Source organism: Vanellus vanellus (genome assembly GCF_965231255.1).
Source record: "Vanellus vanellus genome assembly, chromosome: Z".
NCBI lineage: Eukaryota > Metazoa > Chordata > Aves > Charadriiformes > Charadriidae > Vanellus > Vanellus vanellus.
The window spans coordinates 74834712-74855733 of record NC_138908.1 but is presented as its reverse complement, the minus strand read 5'-3'; the positions used below and the strand labels follow the sequence as shown (position 1 = coordinate 74855733).

The following is a 21022-nucleotide window of genomic DNA, read 5'->3' as shown; positions in this document are numbered from 1 at the left end:
ATCGTATTTGCATAGTCAACCAAGTCAACCATAAAGTGTAAGACTTTATATTAACTAAGAAGCAGGAAGAGGAGATTAATATTAAACGTGAAGAAATACAAACAACTATTGGACGTTACATGACAGTTCACAGCCAAAGAATTTCATAAGCATTCATTCATTATTCATTCGAGAGCAACAGAAAATACAATGCTGGATAGTGAAGAGTTCTTCCCCTCTCCAAATAAACTTCTGGCACCTTAAAGCAGCTTTTGGCAGCTTAAAAAAACCCAACCAACACTGCCCTATCCCAAAACCCCCCCACAAAAAACCCAACCTATTTCCACCCTACAGCAGCACTTCAAGTGGTCAAAGTATTTACTCATTTACCAGCACACCTCTGCGCATCTACAGTAAAAGTGGGTATTGGGGATGTGGTGGAAGTAAGTTGCAGGTGGGTGGAGGCAGGTGGAGGTGACCAGTTGAATTCTACAGCCGCAGATGGGCAAATGGGCACTGAGGGTTTTGGCAGCTGCTCACCCATACTCTGGAGGGGACCAGAAAAGGTGAGGGTGCATTAGAGCTCTGGAGAAGAGGGAAGGAAACAGGCCTTCCTCTTTTTAAAAGAATATTGCAGAACTCTAAGACTGGCCACAAGTGAAAGCTGAGATCTACTGCTGATGGTGGCTAAAAGTGGATGGAGGAGCAGAGGAAGCTTTTGCTGATAGTTTCTGTGTATATAAGCCTGCAATAGTTTGTGGGCTTTCTGGGGGACTTTCTGAACCACATGTGGTTTCTGAGTATTTGGCAATTCCCATCTGGCTCTGCTTGTATGAACTTGTTCAGTTGCCCTCAAGCTCCTACTTGTATCTAAGGAAAACATTACTGGTGAAGATGTAAGAATTTTATTAGATTTAAGACATTATATCAACAAAACCTTGGTCAGATAACCAAATAATAAATCAGAAAGATGCTGCATATTTCACTAAATGGTTGTTTGGAAAAGGCGGATGCAGTCTTTTACAGAACAAAGTCATGTTGTCATGTCTGAAAGAAAAGTAGAGAAGAAAAAAAAAATACCAGGACAACATTGTACAGTTTGAAAGTGTCTGAGTTTTGCATTTACTGTCCGTTCTACAAAAGTCAGATTTCATTTTTCTCATAAAAGAAGCATTTCTCAATAATGCTATTTCTACAATAGATCTTTAATCTCCCAGTGATCCTGAAGCTTCAAAGACTTTGGATATAAAATTTCTAGACTTTCTGACAAGTGTGGGCTCAAACCCCATAATAATCTTAACTTCAGAATGAAGACGAATTAACATTAAAAAGTTCTGTGTTTTCCTGTTTCCTCTGAAAAACTTAAATTTCCTTCATCCTTCTACACACACAGCTCCTACCTGCTCTGTGTGGACATCAAAGATTGTCAGCCCTTTGCTTAGGACTACAACCTTGCTCCTTGTCTCTTTCCCCATTTCCTCCTGCCTTTTCAGGGTGCCATATACAACTGCCGTAGATGCTGGACAGAGTGTTTATCCACCTTCCTCCTAAATTTTGTTTGCTTAGCTAAAATGAAGTCAGATGTCAACCACATCATATTTTTAATTTATAAAATCAGAACCGTCACTGTATCTGTTTGTGTTTGTTTCTACCATATGCAGGACAATATTTTGTGAACGTACCTTGCCGTGTCTATTCCCAGGGCTGTCATAGTTTGCGTGCCACCCCGCTGGCGTATTCTCGTGGCTGCAGCCATCACATCTTCTGTTGTCGAGTATGTATTCAGGAAAAATTCGTGGACTACGGTCTGTCCATACTGGACAATTCCAACCTGAAATACACAGTTCATGTTAAAAATCAGCTACCCTTAAGGAAGACATCTGTGTCTCCTGCAGTGGGGTTAATACTGATCTGTACTTACAGCCAGGAAAAGAAGTGAACTTTGTGTGTTTCCCTCGGTACAAAACACCTATAAGCGTTTGAACAAGACTGTCTAGAAGACACTCAATCCCACAGAACATTTTGAAGTTTCTAAATTGCTTTTATTAAAAATAGGAACAAAGCCAAAAGCAGGCTCAACTCCTTGCTCTTCCTGACTTGCGGTAATCTGTGCCGCAGCTCTGCTCTCCTCCAGGCCCAGGCAGACCAATGCCCTAACCACCAGTCACCACTTCTCAAAATAGTCTTATTTATAGGATACAAGGCCATGGTTCACTCACAGTCCTCTTCCTTCTACCCAAATGCAATATTCCTACATCTGATTGATAGTTTATTTACCTAAACCTCGTCCATAAACAGCACTGCAATGACAAATGTAGGCTCTCAGAGTGAGTGGAAGACCAAAGTACCCCTATCTCGATGAAGACAGCAGGGCAGTTCAGGCCATGGCTGTTCTTCCAGCAGGAGGTAAGCTGAAGTAAGACACCTGGCAAGTGCCAGAGGGGACAATGTGAATAAAATGGTGGCTTCTGGGATGGGGGAGGATGATGGAAAGACTCTAGATGACCTCAGCAGGACAAGTCTTTGTGCAAAAATTCAATGCACGGGATTGGAGCCCAACCACAAATGCCTGAGGGAACCTGCTGCAAAAACAAGTGTGGAATAAAAAGATGAGCAATATTCTTAAATATTAATTAATTTCTCTCATTCATCTCTGTCATTTTTAATGTTTTGGCAGGTTCCTGACAGCTTTTACTGGGAAGATTCCACACAATGTTCCATTAGCATATTTCAATTTTATGTTACACATGGCAATTTAGAGGTGTTATTTAGGATAATGCAGAATTACATGGCATATTTATGTCTCACTCATTTATTATTAAAAGCACTCTAGCATTTAGGTACTGAAGATCAATAAGTCCTCTGGGATGTTTATGCCATCACATTATTTTAGAAGTGGCTTAGTATGTACCTTGCAATTGCTTTATAGGTGTTTTTTGAGGTACTTTCATAGCCTGTCTGATTCTGCACAATGTTTGTTTGCTCGTAGTAGAAGGCTTAGAGTTGGATAAATATTTGATACTAAACATCTATATCACGATCATTATGAAAAGCTAGTTACCTACAATTATGGGACTATAATTATAATGGTATGCGGTAGCTAAATCTATCCCACTTTATTTCTGTATCTTTTTGAAAATACAACAAAATCTGGAAGAATTGATGCAAATTCAAAATTACGACAAGTTGCTCCCTTTTAAGACATTGTAATTCTCTCTCTCAGAGGCATGCCATCCTCCACCTGCAGCCCAGAGCATCCAGAGGAGCCTGTTAATCCTGCAGAGTGTTTACACAACAGGCTGGGGCACAGGCTGTATTACCGATCACAGCAGTCATGTGGCACCAGCTAAACCCCAAGCTGAAGATGATATTTTTAACCTATTCCCTCCAAGACAATTATTTTGTGGCGTGCATCTAAAATGGCATACGGCATAATCTGAACAGGATGCTGCTAGTCATTTGAAGAGACTGCCATTAACTGGTGATAAACAAGAGTTTTTCATAATGTTTGGTCTTTTGGAGGAAGAGGAGTGCCTCAAGCACTCTAGGACCATGCGAAAATGTAGCCAGAGACTATTGCACACCAGGGAGCCCGCTGCTGTGTATTCATGGCCTCGTTTCTTACAGCTTTGAGACCTTCATTGATACCAAGGATTAAATCAACTATTGACTGCTGCCAGGGTGAGAAGTATCTGCTAGTCTTTCATGATTCTAAAGACCAATGTTGGTGTTGTCGTTTTCCTAAGAAGATTACAGGCTGACATTGACTTGTATCATTTCCTATTTGAAAGGAAATGTCCATGATCACAGCAAGTAAACATTTTGAGCATTTCCTTCTCAGGAAGTGCATGGGAAGAACATCTGAGTCTGGAAAACTGCACTGTGTTGCATACCTTGTATATCAGGAAGGAAGGGGGGCATGTGGTTATCTTATGGGATACAATTGTTCTGTGGGACCCTTCCTTCGCACTAGCTTTGAGAACACTGATCTACATATTTTCTATTGCTGTTATACATATTTTGTGGCATCAAAGATGAGCCATTCCTCAAAAAAGGGTAACAAATAGCTTCCCAGAACAAACAAAATACTACTAGGCTGCATGTTCCAGTCTCCTACAGAATCACAGAATCAATTCTACCTTGTAAAATTAGAATTATATTCTATTAGATAGCAATGAAGTTTTCAGCTTTTCCAGCCTTTTAATCTAATGGAAAACTATAAATGATACATCTACGTGATGCAAAGGTGCCTTTATGGGACAATAAACCTGCTCAAACTGCATAACTTCAGCAAGCCCCTAAGAATGATACTAATAGGTGTTACATGTTTTGATTTGCTTGTTTAATTTAAATTGGGAAAATGCAATAGTACTACACAGAAGGATGTAATTCTGCTTTATTCCAGAAAACCTAATATTTTTCCCAGCATTACTGACCATAATCTATTGAACATCTTTGCAATTCCTAAGTGTATGTTCCCTTCCCTAGCATTCCATGGCTTTTATATTACACAAGGGAATAATTCTTTAATTGTCCCCAGTTCCTGTGAAAAAGTGTTGTACAAGAGAACAGGCAAGTGAAGGACTGTTCTGCTTCGGGACAAAACATTTCTGAGAGCAATTATTTATTGTTGTTCTATAAGTGAATACAGCCCCTTATTTGGAAAGTACATTCTGGCTTTCCCCATAAATTATTAAGCTAATCTATTCGATAAAACCAAGAAAAAAAAAAAAAAAAAAAAAGGAAAGGAAAATCATTTACATGGAGATGATATCCTAGGATTTCCACCACTGGGCTGTGGAGGAAAATTGGAAATCTTTGTGGTTGTACTTAAATCATATTTAATGTAAAAAAAAAAGCAGAGATGCCTTGGGAAGCACTAATTGATGACACATTTTATCATATGGAGAGGTTGCTAAAGATACCTGAATCAAAGCAAAACTGAATTAATTCTGCTACATTTTGTTTGCTCCCAGGGACTCAGACAGAAATTACTTGTAAACTATTGCAAAGGTCTTTTTTTCATCCTGAATCTTTTTAATACCTCTTTAATACACTTCAGACTGGAAATAAAACTGATCATAAGGTATGAATGACACGGCAGGACTTATTAGACTACTGATACAGTCCCTTTGGAGATATAATAAGGTACCTATAACTGCCTATATCATATATTAATGGAGAAAGAAAACCTGCCTGAAAATTTCTGAAGGCCATTCCAACATAGCTTTAAAGCTGGACTTGAACATACCAAAGTATTCTCCTTTGTCTTTTGATATTCTTCTATCACGGAAAGTTGCTTATATGTAAAGAATTAAAAACCCCACCCTATTAAAAAGACAATTATCTCTACAAAAGTTTAACAAATATTAAAAAAAAACAAACAACTATCTTGCTTTGCATTTACATTAAAATGTGGAATAAGGCTGGGAGAAATGTTTTGTTCCTACTTATACCATTTTTTCTCATTTAATTCCTTCTTCCTTTTTCACTTTCCTTTTACTTCTATCCCTAAACTCAGGATATGTAGCTTAACCATCAGTACGGTGGTGTGGATTTTCTGGAGAACGGAAAGAGGAAGTGAAGGAAATACTACTGAAAAAATTACACCAGAAACTTCAACTTTTTGCATCTGAATTTTCTGGCTTTCACTTTCAGATTTGCCAAACATGGGACACTGAGGAATTTCGCTTCTGACTTACCATAAATCTAGTGACCATTGTTCATGGAGCGGGTAAGTGGAAAAAAAATATCTTGCAAGCCTCTAATCAAAACACGGTTTTGAACAAGTCACACCCAAGCTGCTAAGGAGTTATTCTGTAATCACCTCATTCCTTTACTGTGCAAGAGGAAAACAATCTGAAGTAGTGAAAGTCCACTGATTTCCACATGCCCAACAATCCCCCAAAAACGAATATGGAAAAATGAATTTAAACAGACAGAAAGTATACTATTGTTCCTTCATTTCTATTCTGTGCTCCCAGAGGAGAGGGGAGAAATAAGCCTGCTCTGTTGTTTCCCCTCTTCCCCATTCAACAGACATTTAAACACAGTTTCTGAGAAAGGAGACAGTGTGGGTGGAGGAGGTGGTATAAACTCGTTACTACCTTTGGCTGTGACGGGGTTTCCGAGCAGGGGGCTTGGAGGAGAGGAGAGGGATGGGATATGCTCTGGGGACAGGGGAAGGTAAGAGGAACCCAGAAAATTCTAACTAGCTTTTGCCTTCTCTTTCCAGTTTTTCAGCCTCTCTCACCCTTATCCCATTCTTATCTCCCTCTCAAATGTTTCTGCTCTTTAGCAACCAGATGCCAAAGATGACGTTCTCAAGTGAATAAGTGTACGTGTGAGAAGAGGGGTAGCTGTGCCAAATCGTGGGCAGAACGGATTTTGTAGGTGGAGATGGCGGGCTGCTGGAGTGCCGGCCAGCAAGGGACCTTTTGTGCGCGAGTCGAGCCACACAGACGAGGCAGGATTCCAAAAACAAACATAACAGAGGTGTGGCAATGTAAAAATTTAGGAATTTCAGGGTGAGGAAGAGAGGTGAGGCTGCAGTAGAGTTGATTGCCCTGTGTACTATTCCCACGAAGCCCTTTGAGCAGAAGGCAGTGATGGTTTCCATGCAGCCATTGCCCTGTACTAGGAAGTTCAGGTTTAACTATTTTCCCAAGGTGGACATGTTTGAGTAATCAGCAGCCTAAGGGACCAGGAAGAATTTTCTTTTTTTTTTTTTCCTTTCTGTTAAATTTGACAAAGTGTTTTTCCTTCTTCCTCATAATATCTGGAAGAACAGTGTGTTTAAAATAACAGGACGTGATTGTAAAGTTGACAGTTTATAAGTAATAACTGTATCAGCCAGTGTTCAGCGTTCAACAGGGGATTTGGGTGGTTAACTCACAAACCCCAATTAACTCGGAAAATGACAGGGATGCTCTCTGAAGACAGATGTATCCTTTACACCTTCTCACAGTCTCCTTCGCGAGGGCAGGAGCGGAACGTTAGGAGCTAACCTGAAGCAGCAAAAACACTAAGTACTGGCCTGCAGCATACCAAATATCCTACAGGATCCCAGAAAATCCTTGACTTTGGGAGGGAGAAAAGGGCGAAGTGAAAGGAAGAGCGTGTTTCTTCCATTGCTGTTAATAAAGCTTGCTGAGCTAAAGTGTATCCCAGTGTCCGTGTTTCCCCCTTCCCCAAGATCTGCTGGAATTGCTATTTACATACTCTGTTCAGCAGACTATGAAACATATGTCAGATCCTCAGCTGGGGTAGTTGGTTGTAGTTCCGTTAATTCTGGTGGAACCGAGCTGATTTATAGCAGCTGGGAATTTGGCCCTCTCCACTTATTATATAAATGCAGCTTCTGCCATTAATAACATGTGGCTTAACAGCCAGTCGTTAATTATGATTTCAAATGTTTAGAAGCCGTACCCTCAATGCCGCACAGTACAAAACATTGAACGCTGCTCCAAAAAGCTTATAATTGAAGGCTGTCTGAACCGTGCATGTGCGGCTCGGAGGAGCAGAAATGACCTTTGTGCTATGAAGTACAAAAGAAGACAAGAAGTTGTTGTGGAGAGGAAGGAAGTGGGAAAGGACAATGTTCAAACGGCCTCACTTAATGCACTTAACTTTTGTCTCTAGGTTAGGAAGTCAGTTTCTCCAGACCGCCTGAGTGGTGGGGGGAGGGAGAGCCTCCTGACATTGCTACTTGGCGACAGACACTGATTTAGTTGTGGTTTCAGCTATTTTATTTTAGCATCCCATTGCTGTAAATTCTTGTAATTGAAGAGCTCCATAGATGACGCTGTCATCCCATTTCCTGTAAATCCTTTTTTCTCTCGCAAATTAAACAACCATAAAATATCTACCATGTTACCTGTGTTTGCTGAGGACCTATATCCATGTTTTTCAGCAGGCTGTTTAGAAAGGCTGTGACACTCTCCCATGGATAAATGCTGTTGGACCCATCGAGGACTATGACAATGTCTAGCTGGCTTTTACACTCTGCAACAAAAATTGCCACGTGAGAATTGATACTAACAAGGATCACATATATCTCACAGCTCCCGTTGGTTTTGTGATTAGTAACAAATGCATGTCCTTCTGCCACGGGGCTGAACTGACACGTTCGACGCCAACAGTCATATGTCAACTTTTGCATCATGTTTTACATTGTTTATGTTCCATTTATCAGCAAGGCACTTTCTTGTAAGCAGAAATTTAAGAATGGGATTAGAAGATCATCTAACTGGAGTATTTACTAGTGACCCGTACCTTCTTCAATGTCAATCTGTTCCTCTTTGTTTTTTTCAAAGCACCGGGTCTTTAAGATTTTTATCTATATGACGAAACTGGGTTTGTGTTAGGTCTTAAAATGCCATCATTACTTAAAAAGAGTCTTTTGGCCATAAGTAAAAAACATAAGCAACTATTTTTAGCAATTGTGTTTGGATGTTACATAGCAGTCTAGTGATTGTTTATACCAAGATAAATTCCAAAAGTAGCAAGAATTTAGGTTATATACGGACAATGAAAACATTTACTTAACTTGGTAATGCTGGTAGCTAAGTTAAGCAGTTTATACTTTTTGGTATGCCTATGTGTATACATTTGTCTTGTTTGGCTCTTTGTATTTTCAGACACACAAGAGAATTCCTGTGGCATGCGTACCTTGCACAGATGGAGCAATTGCCTCGATGGTTTCAAAAGTGGAGCTGACATTAGAACAAACTCCAGTTGTGTAATGCAAACGCCCACATTTATAAGCATAAAGTGGTCCACATGCCTTTAAAAGATGAAAAAGGGTGAAATGCTTTTGTTATGGCACCTGACAAAAAAAACAGACTTCTTTTAAAATTGGCAAAAAGTCCTTTCTTACCAGAAAGCCTCCTTTTGGGTTAGTCACTAGGGTTGTTCCAAGAGTCATGTTTTCTTTTACTTCCACGACGTTAGGAACTGAAGTAGAAGCTATAAATAGATTAAAATGTTAAGTATTTGGGAACATGAAAACAAAATGTTAAAGTATATATCCCCTAGCATCCAGCTTCCAGCTTCTAAAATAAACCCCAGACTGACACTGGTTTCATCAAATATTTTAGCACCCTTCCTCCTCCTTCTTCAATTGCAACAATCAAGAAAAATTTCTGAGACTGGCTTTGATCCCAGAAAATTCGTCTGGGTTGCTGTCTCAAATAGTTTCTTGAACCGCAAAAAAAAAAAAAAAAAGTAAAAATAACAGCACGTCATGAAAGCAAGAGATTACTGTTCACACAGCTTTGTTAATTAGAAAACAAACATTCATTTTTTACCCTGGTCTGCTATAAATGACTTAACAGCTTTTACATTACTGGTATTTAGGTTTTCAAGAGAAAAGAGGAGATAAAAAATACCACAACAGGTGTATTTAGTGAAATTCATATTAACAGGAAGTCTCTTCCTGTCCACATTGCGTATCTCTTGACATGAGCCAGAAAATTATTAATATTTACCTGTATCATATTAAGATGCATCAGCCTGGTTCTGGCTAGTTACGTTGTCATCAAAAGTTTACCAGTGGCATTATGAAGGCTCTTTGCTTCAGAGAGCTTTGGAAAGGGTAATCCATGAATCTATGCTGCATGGCCTTTCTGGCTCCATGGCCAGGACTGCCAACCACAGTCAATTAATGCCAGTAATAATAAAGTTTTGATAACGCATACAAATGCCCATTCTGAAATTATGAGCATGTTTTCCATAGGACAATGAGAAGCTTTAAAATAAAATTATTTTTGATGTTACAAACACAAATTCCTTCACATTTAGCTCTACAGTACTAAGTAAATTTTCTCTATAGAAACAATTCTAATGCATATTTATTAGCTAAAAATTTCCTAAGATCTGACCTTTATTATTTCTCCATGTTACACAGGTTTATTTTCTTTCATACCTGGTAAGTTCAGTTTTATGCAGGGTGATTGGCTGTCCCTTCCTACAGGGCATTTGTATACATCTCCTGTTCTTTTCTCAGGTTGGCCAACTAAAGGTGAACCAATAAGTACCCTGCAAATGAAATAAGTTACTTGGAATTTTTTCTTTCTTAAAAGGTACAAAAGTCAGCAAATAAAACTTATAGAGCGAGTGCAGCTGCAGCAAACTCCACACAAAGAGTACAGGATGGAGAGCAAGAAAAGTACCTGTTATGCTAGTTCAGATACAAGCAAAAGCAGATATTCTGTCTCCTCTTTAATAAAGGACACAGAAAGGAAATGTGCCTATATACCAAATTACACAATAGAATAACATTTAAAAAAATTCCAGTGGAAAACAAAAGCAATATTGGTGGGTGGATGACAAGTATTAAAAGCAATACAGAAGGAGATATCTGTTTTGTTTACCAGCTCCTTGACCTCTAATATATTCTAGAAAAAAATACATTTTCCATGCTGAGAGACCAAATGCCAAAGGAGAGGCTCACAAGCACCCAGAAGAATAATTCAGTTAAGTAACGTAAGCCAGCAGTGTAAAATATGTAATTTTTCCACTTATTACTGCAAAATAATGCAATTAAAAGTTATTAAAAGAAATTTCAAATTTTTAAAACGTTAAGGATTTTTATTTTTTTTCCAAATTTGGTGTGATCAAAAATCACTATTCTTATATAGTACTTTGTAAGCACCACAAATTAGCATCCACTCCTAAATCCAGTTTTCAGCAGAAAACACTGTTTAGACATGGACACTGTTTTTGTTCTCAAATCTTTATTACCTACACTAAATACACTAAGTAGCCTAGCATTACGCAGCAGATAACAACTGGCTCCATTGAATGTGTAAGGAAGAATTTGTACTAAATTAGAATTCACAGCACACACTGGAAACAGAAATCCTGCCATTGAGAGTAATAGTTCAGTAAAATTTGCTACTGGACGCTTAGATGATTGTGAAGAGTTATTGAGAGAGCCATTTCAATCTTTAATCATAAATTAATGAGTCTAGGCAGAAGATATTTGAACAGAATGATGTAATAGGTAAAATGTAGCCTACAGATTTAAAAAGAGAATTTAAACCCAGTAACCAATCCCGCTTCTAAAAACACCATACTGGAACAGCTTATTGCAATCCATTAAGCTTTTTTCATTGATAATAATTTAATTAATTCTAAAGCAAAATAAAATGCTCCAAGTATACATCAGATCTGACTGCTCTTTCAAGCTATATGCTGTAATCTATGTATTTTTTACACCAAAACTTAGAAACAGGCACCACAGCCTAACATCCTTGACTTCCACTTCACTGCAGAGAAGCTGAGTGTGCCCAACATCCCATGGGAGGTAACCAATGCTCAGCAGGATCGTGTCCCGGTGCTGTTCTTTTCTAGAAGGAGCAAGCCCCATGCACAGAGAGAAGCGGTCTGGAAGGATGTTCTGTCTTTTTGCACGCGGTTGTTTTTAGTGCACCCCAGTTTTATTGAGAAACAACCACAGTCAGGTTTACAGAACGTCTGTTGCTGAAAAGCCCTATCTGTGGTATCTAGGCAGTGTTATCGCTGGTGATAAAGCACCACAAGGCTGCTTTGTATATTCATTTTTAATGGTAGAGCTACAGATTTCCTGCTCTGGACGTTGCTATGCTGAGAGCAACGCAAAAGCTTGACAACCGTCACGCAGCTCTGGAGTTTAATTTCAGAGACGTTCAGACCTATCACACTAGTTTAGATTCCTGTCTTCCTTCAGCTACTGCAAGAGTCGCCAGTTCCAGCTCGTACTATTTTTTGCTCTGGAAAGGTTTCAGGACAGCTTACAACAATATAGCTTATTTTGCAAAATCCCTGCTCCTAGGAACGGATACAATTAGCTGAAAGGAGGTCATCATCAGTCTCCCACGACCCTCGTGCAGATGAATATTTAAACATCCTACAACCTGGGCAATCAAGATCGAGAACTTTCAAAAGCAGGCTCCGCAACTTCATTTCCGTGAACATCCTCTATGGCTGGTGGTGACCACTGCCTTGCGGGGGTGGACAGACTCTCGGGGTCAGGCAGCCCCGGCGCTTGCGGGGACGATTGCTCAGGCAGTACACAACAGTCTGACCTGGCTGTCACACAGCCACGTGCCCATCATCCCAGGCTGCCCACGGGCGTCCCTGGGTTTACCAAGAATGTCCACGTACTGGGAAAGCTCTGGGAAAACCAGAGCAATCTGTAAAGAACGATGGAGATCTCAGGATTCCCAAAGCTTTTACCGTTCCATCGTTATTTCAGTCCACCAACCCAGTGGTCAGCCTGGGAAGTTTGCTCTTACGAGGGAAAAGCGTAAGCAGGTGTTTATCAAAAGACCAAGAAGCAATGATACCAGTAAGCACTCCAAAATGCGACTTCTAATTCAGGAGAACAATGAGAAGGAAAAGACAGATTAAGAAGAAGGCCCCAAGTCCCAAATGGGAATGTATTACCAATTGCAAGATGGAATTAGCACTCCAAAAGGGAAGGCAGAGTACTGTATTAATGAATATTTTGACCGGGAAATCTTTCCACCAGTTAAAAAACTCAGTTCAGACAGCCTCTGACAGAAAACTTTAGAAAAAAACTCAAACAGATTAGTTATATAAAACGGGAGCAATTTCACTTGACAATACATTAACACAAGGAAAAGATAAATAATGATTTTATTCAGTAAACAGAAAAAAGAGGGCTCAGGTATAACACAAAACTTTCTCAGCTCCACCAACAAGGGCATTTACCCAGTTTGTGAACTCATTTACGTTTTCGAGGAAATAAATGTAGATACAAATTTGAACCTTTCAGTCTCCCAATCTTTCCAGGTTTCCTTAGGACTGTGCATTAGTTTAAGAAATATGACTGACAGAATCTGACCCTTATGTATGGGGCGTACTTACAAATAATAGTATAGCACCCGGGTCACCGAATACCTGACAATTTGGAGTTCCCATGCAAGAAAAGAAAAACAGCTTACCATTTCCCTTCCTCATTTTCATACTGTTGGACTGTGTACCCGAACATGTCTTCCAGAGGCCCACTGAAGGTCATCGCATTTTTCACATCAACATTGGAAGAGCCGACGAGGTGAAAGAGAGCTTTAAAGAAAAATGTAATATGTAGCAATATGCATAAACCCCAAGACTTTTCAGGAATCAAGGTTAACTTAACTGAGGGTACAAAACAGGGATTGAAAGTGGCATTTTGGGCATATTTGTCACAACTGGTAAGAGATTTAAAACATACTTCCTCACACACATATGCAGCTAAATTCAGAGATGTTAGCAGCTGGACTTCTGTATCCAAAACCTATTTTGTAAAGTCCATCGCTCATTTGTAAATCACAATTCAAATAAGATCAAGTAAAATATTATTATCTTTAATAGTAAACAAAATTTTAGTTATTTTTACTCCTTGTAACTCCATGCATTTCTAATGTAAGAATTTTACACAAAATTTTCCTTCCCTCATTCAAGGTAGTAGTTCTCAAGTTTTCATAAATTTGAGAATTAAATCTCTCTCCACTGTTTGCAGAAGACACACATGGGAAAAGAATGAGGAAAAGCTTTCAGATGTATTTAATTTTAAGGTATATTAGAGGAAAAAAAAAGCACATAGTTTCCTCTTAATTCTATTCTAGGGTACCTGTAAACTTTTCATATTTGGGAAAGCACAGAATAAGTTTTTAATGCAACCAGATGCTGTTATCTCAAAAGCACCTGTATGTGCCTATTTGCAGAAATCCAACATTTACCCACTTAGGAAAAGTTACTCTGCAACGGAGTTGTTGGACTATGATGAGATCAGTCATGACAGCAGATGTTTCTTAAAACTGATTTCCCGTACCCTAGAGTCGGTGATCATTATCAGGGAAAATACTGTAAAAATATTACTGTATAGCAAGTTTCAGAAAAATGTGGTATATAGGGTGAAAACTCCAGCTTGAAGTGGTAATCGTAACCCACCGTGAGGCTCATTAAGAAGCCCAAAATTACTATTTATATATATAAAAAAGGCTTTACTCTTTTTTTCCTATTTCTTACAGTGATCTCTTCCATCTTTGTCCTGTTGAAGTCAGTTTGAAAAGCAACCACTGACTCTGCTGTTGCAGAGCTGTGTATTTAATACACAATAGTCAATTTAATTGAATTTGTAGAACACCAAGACTACTTAAAAACACAATTATATACAACTCTAATTTCATTTCAAAGAAGCATTTCATGATCTTTTGCTGACATTTAGCAGCTACATAAAAATACTCAAATTCATAATACTTGCTGCATGTCAAAGCATCTAAATAAAATAATTACTAAAATACATCTGTGTTATTCACCACTGAGACGATGTTCTCATAGAAAGTATGTTACTATAATTAAACTCCCAAGCGGTCAACGCTAATCTCTCTCTCTCAGCATCTTACTTCCTGCTTAATGCAGTAAAATTATCACAAAAGACTATTTATCACTTAGTAGGTATTTCCAGTCTCACTGGACAGCAAAAGAGGAAAAGTTTCATTTGTGTTATTTTAGTTTTTCTTCCTCCAGTCAGAGTCAGGAAATATAAAGAAGCGAACAAATTAAAACAGAGTTTACTTTTGTTCTTCAGAAAAGATTCGTTGCAAACAATAAGAAAAAAACTCATGGCTGATGGTCTGACAGGAAATAATTTGCCGGAAAAGTAATCCATGCATCTTTTGTCTTCCTTAAATGTTTATGTTTAAAGAAACTCTGCTATGTCTGTTCACGTGCAATAGGTGTTTTCCTCCCCTGCTCTCTGTCATCAAAGCCTAATTAAAATCAACAAAATTGATTTTTAAAAATTCAGTCATCACCAGTTCAATCCTCTTTTGTTAAATTTCAGAGTAAAAATAATTGCTATTATTATTTTTGTCACCATGCGTGGGATTCAGACCACGTCATTTGGACTCTCAACCTACCTCCTAGACAATGAAATGGTTCTAATGAGATCACCTGCTAAAGTAAGTGTCTAAGTTCATTACCCAGTTGAAGAAAGGCAGATGCAAAATCTATCCATGTTGACTTTCCTCTTAAAGATCTTCAGAAGTCTATTTACTTTAGCCTCTGAATAAGATGGACAGAGATCATTCTAGAGGTCTCCAGAGGCATGTTTTTTTCCACCCAAATTTAAAACATATTATGATATGAAATATTAAAGGTCACAGATTCCAGCTCATCTCTTCCAATTTACTTTCTCCTAAAGCTACCAAAGGTTACATGTACACTCTGCGCTCTGTACACTCCATCAAGATACCCTCCATGATCATTCCATCGTTTGCTGACAGACAAGGAATTTCTTCACGATGATGCATTATTGACAACTACTGTGATTTTTACTCTGCATTCACTACACTAAAGCGTCTTGAAGTTTCTCAAGTCTGTTATGTGATATGCTCAAATCTCATAATTTTAAAGAATACACTTCTAATCCTCATAGCTGTAACAGAAAGTTTCGAAATGTGAAATGCTAAAACAAGCAAACTAGAAGACAAAAAATGCCAGCTATTTGATACTAACTCCCCCCAAATCCTTGTGCTTCTGAGTGAGGTCAAATTAAAACCAGCAATAATGATAATAAGTATTCTTCTAAAAAAAAATAAAGCTAGAGGAATCAAAAGAAGCTAGATGATAGGTCACACAGGTCAGAATTAAAAAGGAGGTGGCTCTACACAGGGGGAATACACCTGTAGACCTTTTCAACAAAGGATGTTTTGGAAGCTAAGTGTTATTATGTATTCAATGGGTAACCGAGTAAGTAAATGCAAGACAAAACCACTGCAGGTTACAAACTGTACAGAATGCAGATCTGGTTCAGGAAATCCCCTCAGCTGGAAATACTTGGAAACTGGAATATTTTGTATGCTTGCTCAGTTATTTTTTGTCTCTAGCTATTGGCTTACATGTACTCCTGCAGACACGATACCGGACAAAACACAGTCTTGATTTGATCCAGTATGACCATACTTGTGCTCTCTCCTCTTCCTGATCCATTTTAGCCAGAAATCAGATGCTTTGAAGTTTGACTTCATACACAAACTGTGTGGTATATTTTAATATAAAATGTATTACGTGACTTTCTCTGGCTTCCATGTGCTATGAAACATCATGACCATAATGTTTTTCACTAAAAGTAAGGGTCACGATAAGCAGAGTAAGATGGACTTAAAAATAATTAATAGATTTAAAGGTATCTTATTACATTTTCCACAAATTCTGTAAAAGGAAATCTTGCTAGTCAAAGATACATTCAAATCTGCACATGGTAAATGTTAAAGTGGAGTTTACGGTGACCCACATTACACTGTTAACAATAATCTACTGATTTATGGCAACCCAGCTTTCACATTTTGTTTTATTTTTCAGTACAAAGAACATTGTGCATGAGCTGACAATTCAGAACATTTAAAAATATCACTGATTGTGGCTGTGAAAATGATACTTTATATTAATAAGAATATCTAGCTTCCACTCTTCCAACCTTTCAGTTTCTAAGATGCACACATTCTCATCTCTTTCTAGCAAACTTGGGTGTATAAATTAAAAAGACTATTGGCAGAAGCAGTGGAAAAAAGAAGAGCTACAGCGAAGTTGGAGAGGATTCTTTTGAGAGTTACGGGGATTAAGGAGAAAAAAAATAATTTTGGTAAGGTACGTAGTATTTGACTATATACTTAATCACAACGTAGGTAAATTAAATTAGGATTTTGAATTATTTCGTGTTGTATTAACAGAATGAATACAAATACAGAGCAAAGCACTGATCAGAAATGCAGACTATAAATGTTTATCAACGGATAAAACTGAGGTTCCAGCTTTTAACTTCAGGTTCTACAAGAAAGGAGGCACTGTGGAAAACCTGGGACAACGTCCCTCTCACCGATTTAAACGGAGGAGAGAACACTATCTGATGCATGCGGCATTCTTTGCTGAGCACAGTTTGTACCTATACGTGAAAGGTTAACACTCAGTCACCAAGACGACAACCCAAATATTATTTCTATTGCAAACCTAGAGTAGTAGCTCATACTTGTCCAGTAGCCACTAATAAATTTTTTTTCTGTTTCTTTTAGTGAGATCTTTTAACCAAACGATCGTGCTGTCTGCCTGGTTATTCTGCCTCTAAAATGTGGAAAACTACGTTTCCCTGGCAGTTGCCCACGTGCATATTGCCTGGCCACGCTGACCTTTGTAAACAGAGAACTCCAGAATAGGCACCCTTGTTTTCCTAGAACAGATGCGTATAAACATGACTCGAACTGTAGAACAAAGCCTAATACCTGGCTCTTTACTGATGAAAATTAGATCACCACAAATCACCCACAATGAATGGCATCACAAAGACTGATTTAGCCGAGAGAAGAGAGAAAATTCAGCTAGAACGTTTTATCTGTGTATGGTCTGTAGCAAATAACAACTGCATCCTCTCTAAATAGCAGTTCTTCTGAGAAATAGAAAAACTTTTTGCAAAAATGAGAAAGGACAAATTTGCACTTAGCATTGAAGAGGGCTTACACATTGGCTACACGCTACTTCTCCCCACCAGCATGTGGTCAAAGTGTTATTTTTGTTGCATTTCACACTTACTGCTATCGCGTTTCAGGTGTCTTTATTAATTCCTCCGCATTTTGCAAGAAGAGACTGAAACAAAGCAGGTGCAGACAAGGAGGACAGAAACCAAGTAGAAGTGTCTTGCAAAAGTATGCACTACTGGAAAATATTGGGAAACTCAAAAAAAGTTATCAGCATAAAAAAAAAAAAAATCAGATGGCTTCCATCCTGGAAAATAAAAGAGCATAGAGAAATTTAAGCGGAAGATTAAAATAAAATTAAAATGTTTTATGCAGTTCTCATATACCTGGTCCTTTTGTAAAAATAAAATTAAAAAAATAAATAAAATATTGCTTTAATGTCTTGTACAGCACATATTACAAGCAATGATGATGTAAGGATGTTTTGAAGACCTGCAAACCACATCGTAGGATTGCAAAACAGCAACACGGAACAGTGCTTTGAGTGCATGTACTCAAAGCTAAGTGATGTTAAGACGAATGTCCTAGTTTATAAGGCAATAACTGATTGCCTTTAAGTGCATTTTATGCTGATACTGCAGAAGACTACCTGCCTCGGTTGGGATCGTAGAAAATATAGGAAGCAAACGGCACAAAAGGAAGCAATGGGGATGCTGGTGACAGGGACTCAGTGAAGGGAGCAGGACTGGGAACATTGGCTTGGCCTCCCACACAGGCTTATTTTCAAAACGGTGGCAAATAGTATCATCCTCTGCAATTAGAAAACTCTTTCACTTGAGGAAATCGATACCACTGCGCGTTGGCATGTCCAAGCCTCTGCTGCTGCTCTCGGGTAGCCGGAATCAAGCCGGCATCAAGAGAACAAGCTGTGTCCTTCAGGAAGCGCAGCACCGAGCCTCAGCAAATGAAACCCTCTGAAAGCCGGATCTTTTAGCTGCGTCAACACAACACCATGGATTTGGATTCAGGGCCGGACTGCATCTGGCTGGGGGCAAGGGAAGAGTGAACACGCATCTGCTTGCAAAGACATACCTATAAAAATGCTATTTGTGAAATCATGGCTCAAACACGTGAAGGTGGATTCTCTGCTGGTCCAGCAAATGGGAGAGTCTTCACATTTTATTTTTTACTTCATTTGCGATAATGTCACTGCAGTCTTGTCTTATGAAAAAGAGGTTTAGTCACAGACATCCCATGTGGTACAATTGCCGTCTGTGAGCTCGGGGGCCACAGAGCTCTGGCCTTATTGCGGAAGGCCACAGAGGCTGCGGTAGGGGTTCCTGCTGCATTCAGTTCTGGCTGGCTAAATATCAGCGTATTTCAAATAAAGCTGTATATTAAAAAAAAAAAAAAAAAGTTTCAACTTTGAAACTTTTTCAGTACTGCTTAAGTCAAGTCTTTTACTTTTCAGAGCTACAAAAGAACTTTTGTATAATTTTGCCCCCAGCATTTTTTCTTTAATCTTTAACCTTTGAAGAGCAAAAGACTGACTTTCTGGAATAAAACCAAATAATTAAAAAAAAGACTTCTTATTAAAAGTAGATAAATATCCCCAAAAGACAAAGAAATATATATTTGAAAGTGGTTCCAGATTCAGTAGCCACATGCTTTTCAAAACCAATTAAATGCTTTATACAACCCATTAAATAAAGCTTCCTTTGCTGGTTGTGTACTGAATAACTTGTACTGGAAAATAGCTTTCTAATGCGGTGTCAAGCCTGAAAATACACTGAATCAGTGCTTTGTAATGTGGTCCCAAATGAGTAACACAATGCAATAGGCAAAACTCCTGGAAATACAATAGCAGAGACCAAAAATATGTACCCCGCTCGTCTGACAGTCATCAGAATAAAACTATTTTGTTCAGAGTTTGGAAAGTAGTCCTCTCATTGGCACAATTCGGTGCACTTTGCAGTTTCTCACAGAAGGGAGGAAAAGCCTTAGAAATATGCAGTCACACACAAAAAGACTCCATGAGATCAGCTACTAGACTTGTAGAGATGTACAGAGGCTTAGCAAATTTAGCACCTCGATGGAAGTGAAACATCTCCGAGAAAATGCTTTGGTTTGTCTCCAGTGATCTCCAGTCCATCTTTTGGATGTAGTTCTTCCATCAATACTTAATTCCATTCAAGTCCCTACAATCTTTGTGTTCCCCTCCAGGCCCATCCTCTTCTGCTATCAAAGACCCGTTTCCTCCTTGAACATCCCACTATAACTTTTATCATCTAGCTTTATGTACAAGCCCCCAGGACCCTTTATCTCTTGACTTTTTTTCAAGATAGAAGATATTTATAATTATCTGTAATTAACTCAGATTTCATACAGAAAATACCTTTAAAATGAACATGTATGTTATTTTCTGAAATAAACCCCAGAAGTTTAAAAAGGAGCAACAGATTAATTAAAAGTGAATAAACAAGGACTCTTTAACCTAACGAAAAATGCGTTCTTCACAATATTCTCCAAAACTGCACACGGACCTGTAGGTTTTCCTCTGCACAAAATTCCTCTAGGTTGATAGGAAGATTGACGTATGACGTTTCAGCTGGTTTTTCTACAAGGTTTCTACTTGCTCAGTTATGCTGAATCCCAGTTTTGCAGGCTGATGTCCTGCTGCTATAAGCTTTCCGCTGTGCAGCCTTGTCAAAAACAGCGCGGTAAGGCAGGTACAGCTATTGCTGTGGGAAACACACATTAAAATCGCTAGCGAGCCCCAAAGTCACTTCTTCCACAGTGATTTTTCATTTGACTTCACACTGTTAGCTGGGCTGCTTTTCCCATACTAACAGCCATAGTTCTTCAGGTATTTCCAATTAATTTTGTTGCTCTTAGGCTAAATCAAAGGTAAAGTAGGTTAAGAGTCTTGCAGTTTCTTTTAAATAAGTATGATGCTAATTGAGTATCCAAAGCCTTATTATTCTTACTATGTGAAATAATCCCAGATATTTCTAAGTATTCTTTTTCAGATTTCCTAAGAAATGAAATTCTGCAACACTTGATAATAGGAGGAAGTACGCCCAATTTTATTTTATTCTTAAGCAAGCCACTTCCATACCTTTTGTAGCATATGTAATCACATCAATAACTTCAAGCAATAGTTCCTTCAACTTTATGCCTATGTGTCAACCCGAAGATGTAGCTGGATTGTGCCACAGGTAGCACAACTGGTTAAGGAGGTAAACTCATTGCTACCTGTTTAAAAAAATGGTGTGACTATCCTCACATAGCACCACTCTATTATGGTTAATGATCAGTTAACTTAAATGCCTCCTTGAATCAGAACTATGTTTTACAATATCAGAGTTGAAGCTCATGATAAAACCACGTGAAGGCTCGTAGAAATATTGTTAGTGTGATATGTGTTCAACAGTAAGTGTCATGCCTATTCTCCATCCAAAGTAGGTTTATTTTGAGAAGATAGAGACTGGCGACTTTTGTCATTATGCAACATGGCCTACATATTTCATAATCTCAGTATACTAATATAGGATTAAGGAAAAAGAAAGCACTGAATACTTTTC

At 38.5% G+C, this 21022-nt stretch overlaps 1 protein-coding gene across 1 annotated transcript in view; it reads right to left on the bottom strand.

Moving 5' to 3' along the window:
* ITGA1 (integrin subunit alpha 1) overlaps window positions 1–21022 on the bottom strand; it is a 76052-nt gene that overhangs the window by 34248 nt on the left and 20782 nt on the right. Inside the window, exons 2-7 of the mRNA XM_082498125.1 lie at window positions 12930–13050; window positions 9905–10017; window positions 8858–8946; window positions 8650–8764; window positions 7856–7983; window positions 1662–1810 (exon numbers count right to left, since the gene is read on the bottom strand). Of these exons, the coding sequence (XP_082354251.1) occupies window positions 1662–1810; window positions 7856–7983; window positions 8650–8764; window positions 8858–8946; window positions 9905–10017; window positions 12930–13050 (715 nt within the window). The remainder of the gene's footprint in view (window positions 1–1661; window positions 1811–7855; window positions 7984–8649; window positions 8765–8857; window positions 8947–9904; window positions 10018–12929; window positions 13051–21022) is intronic.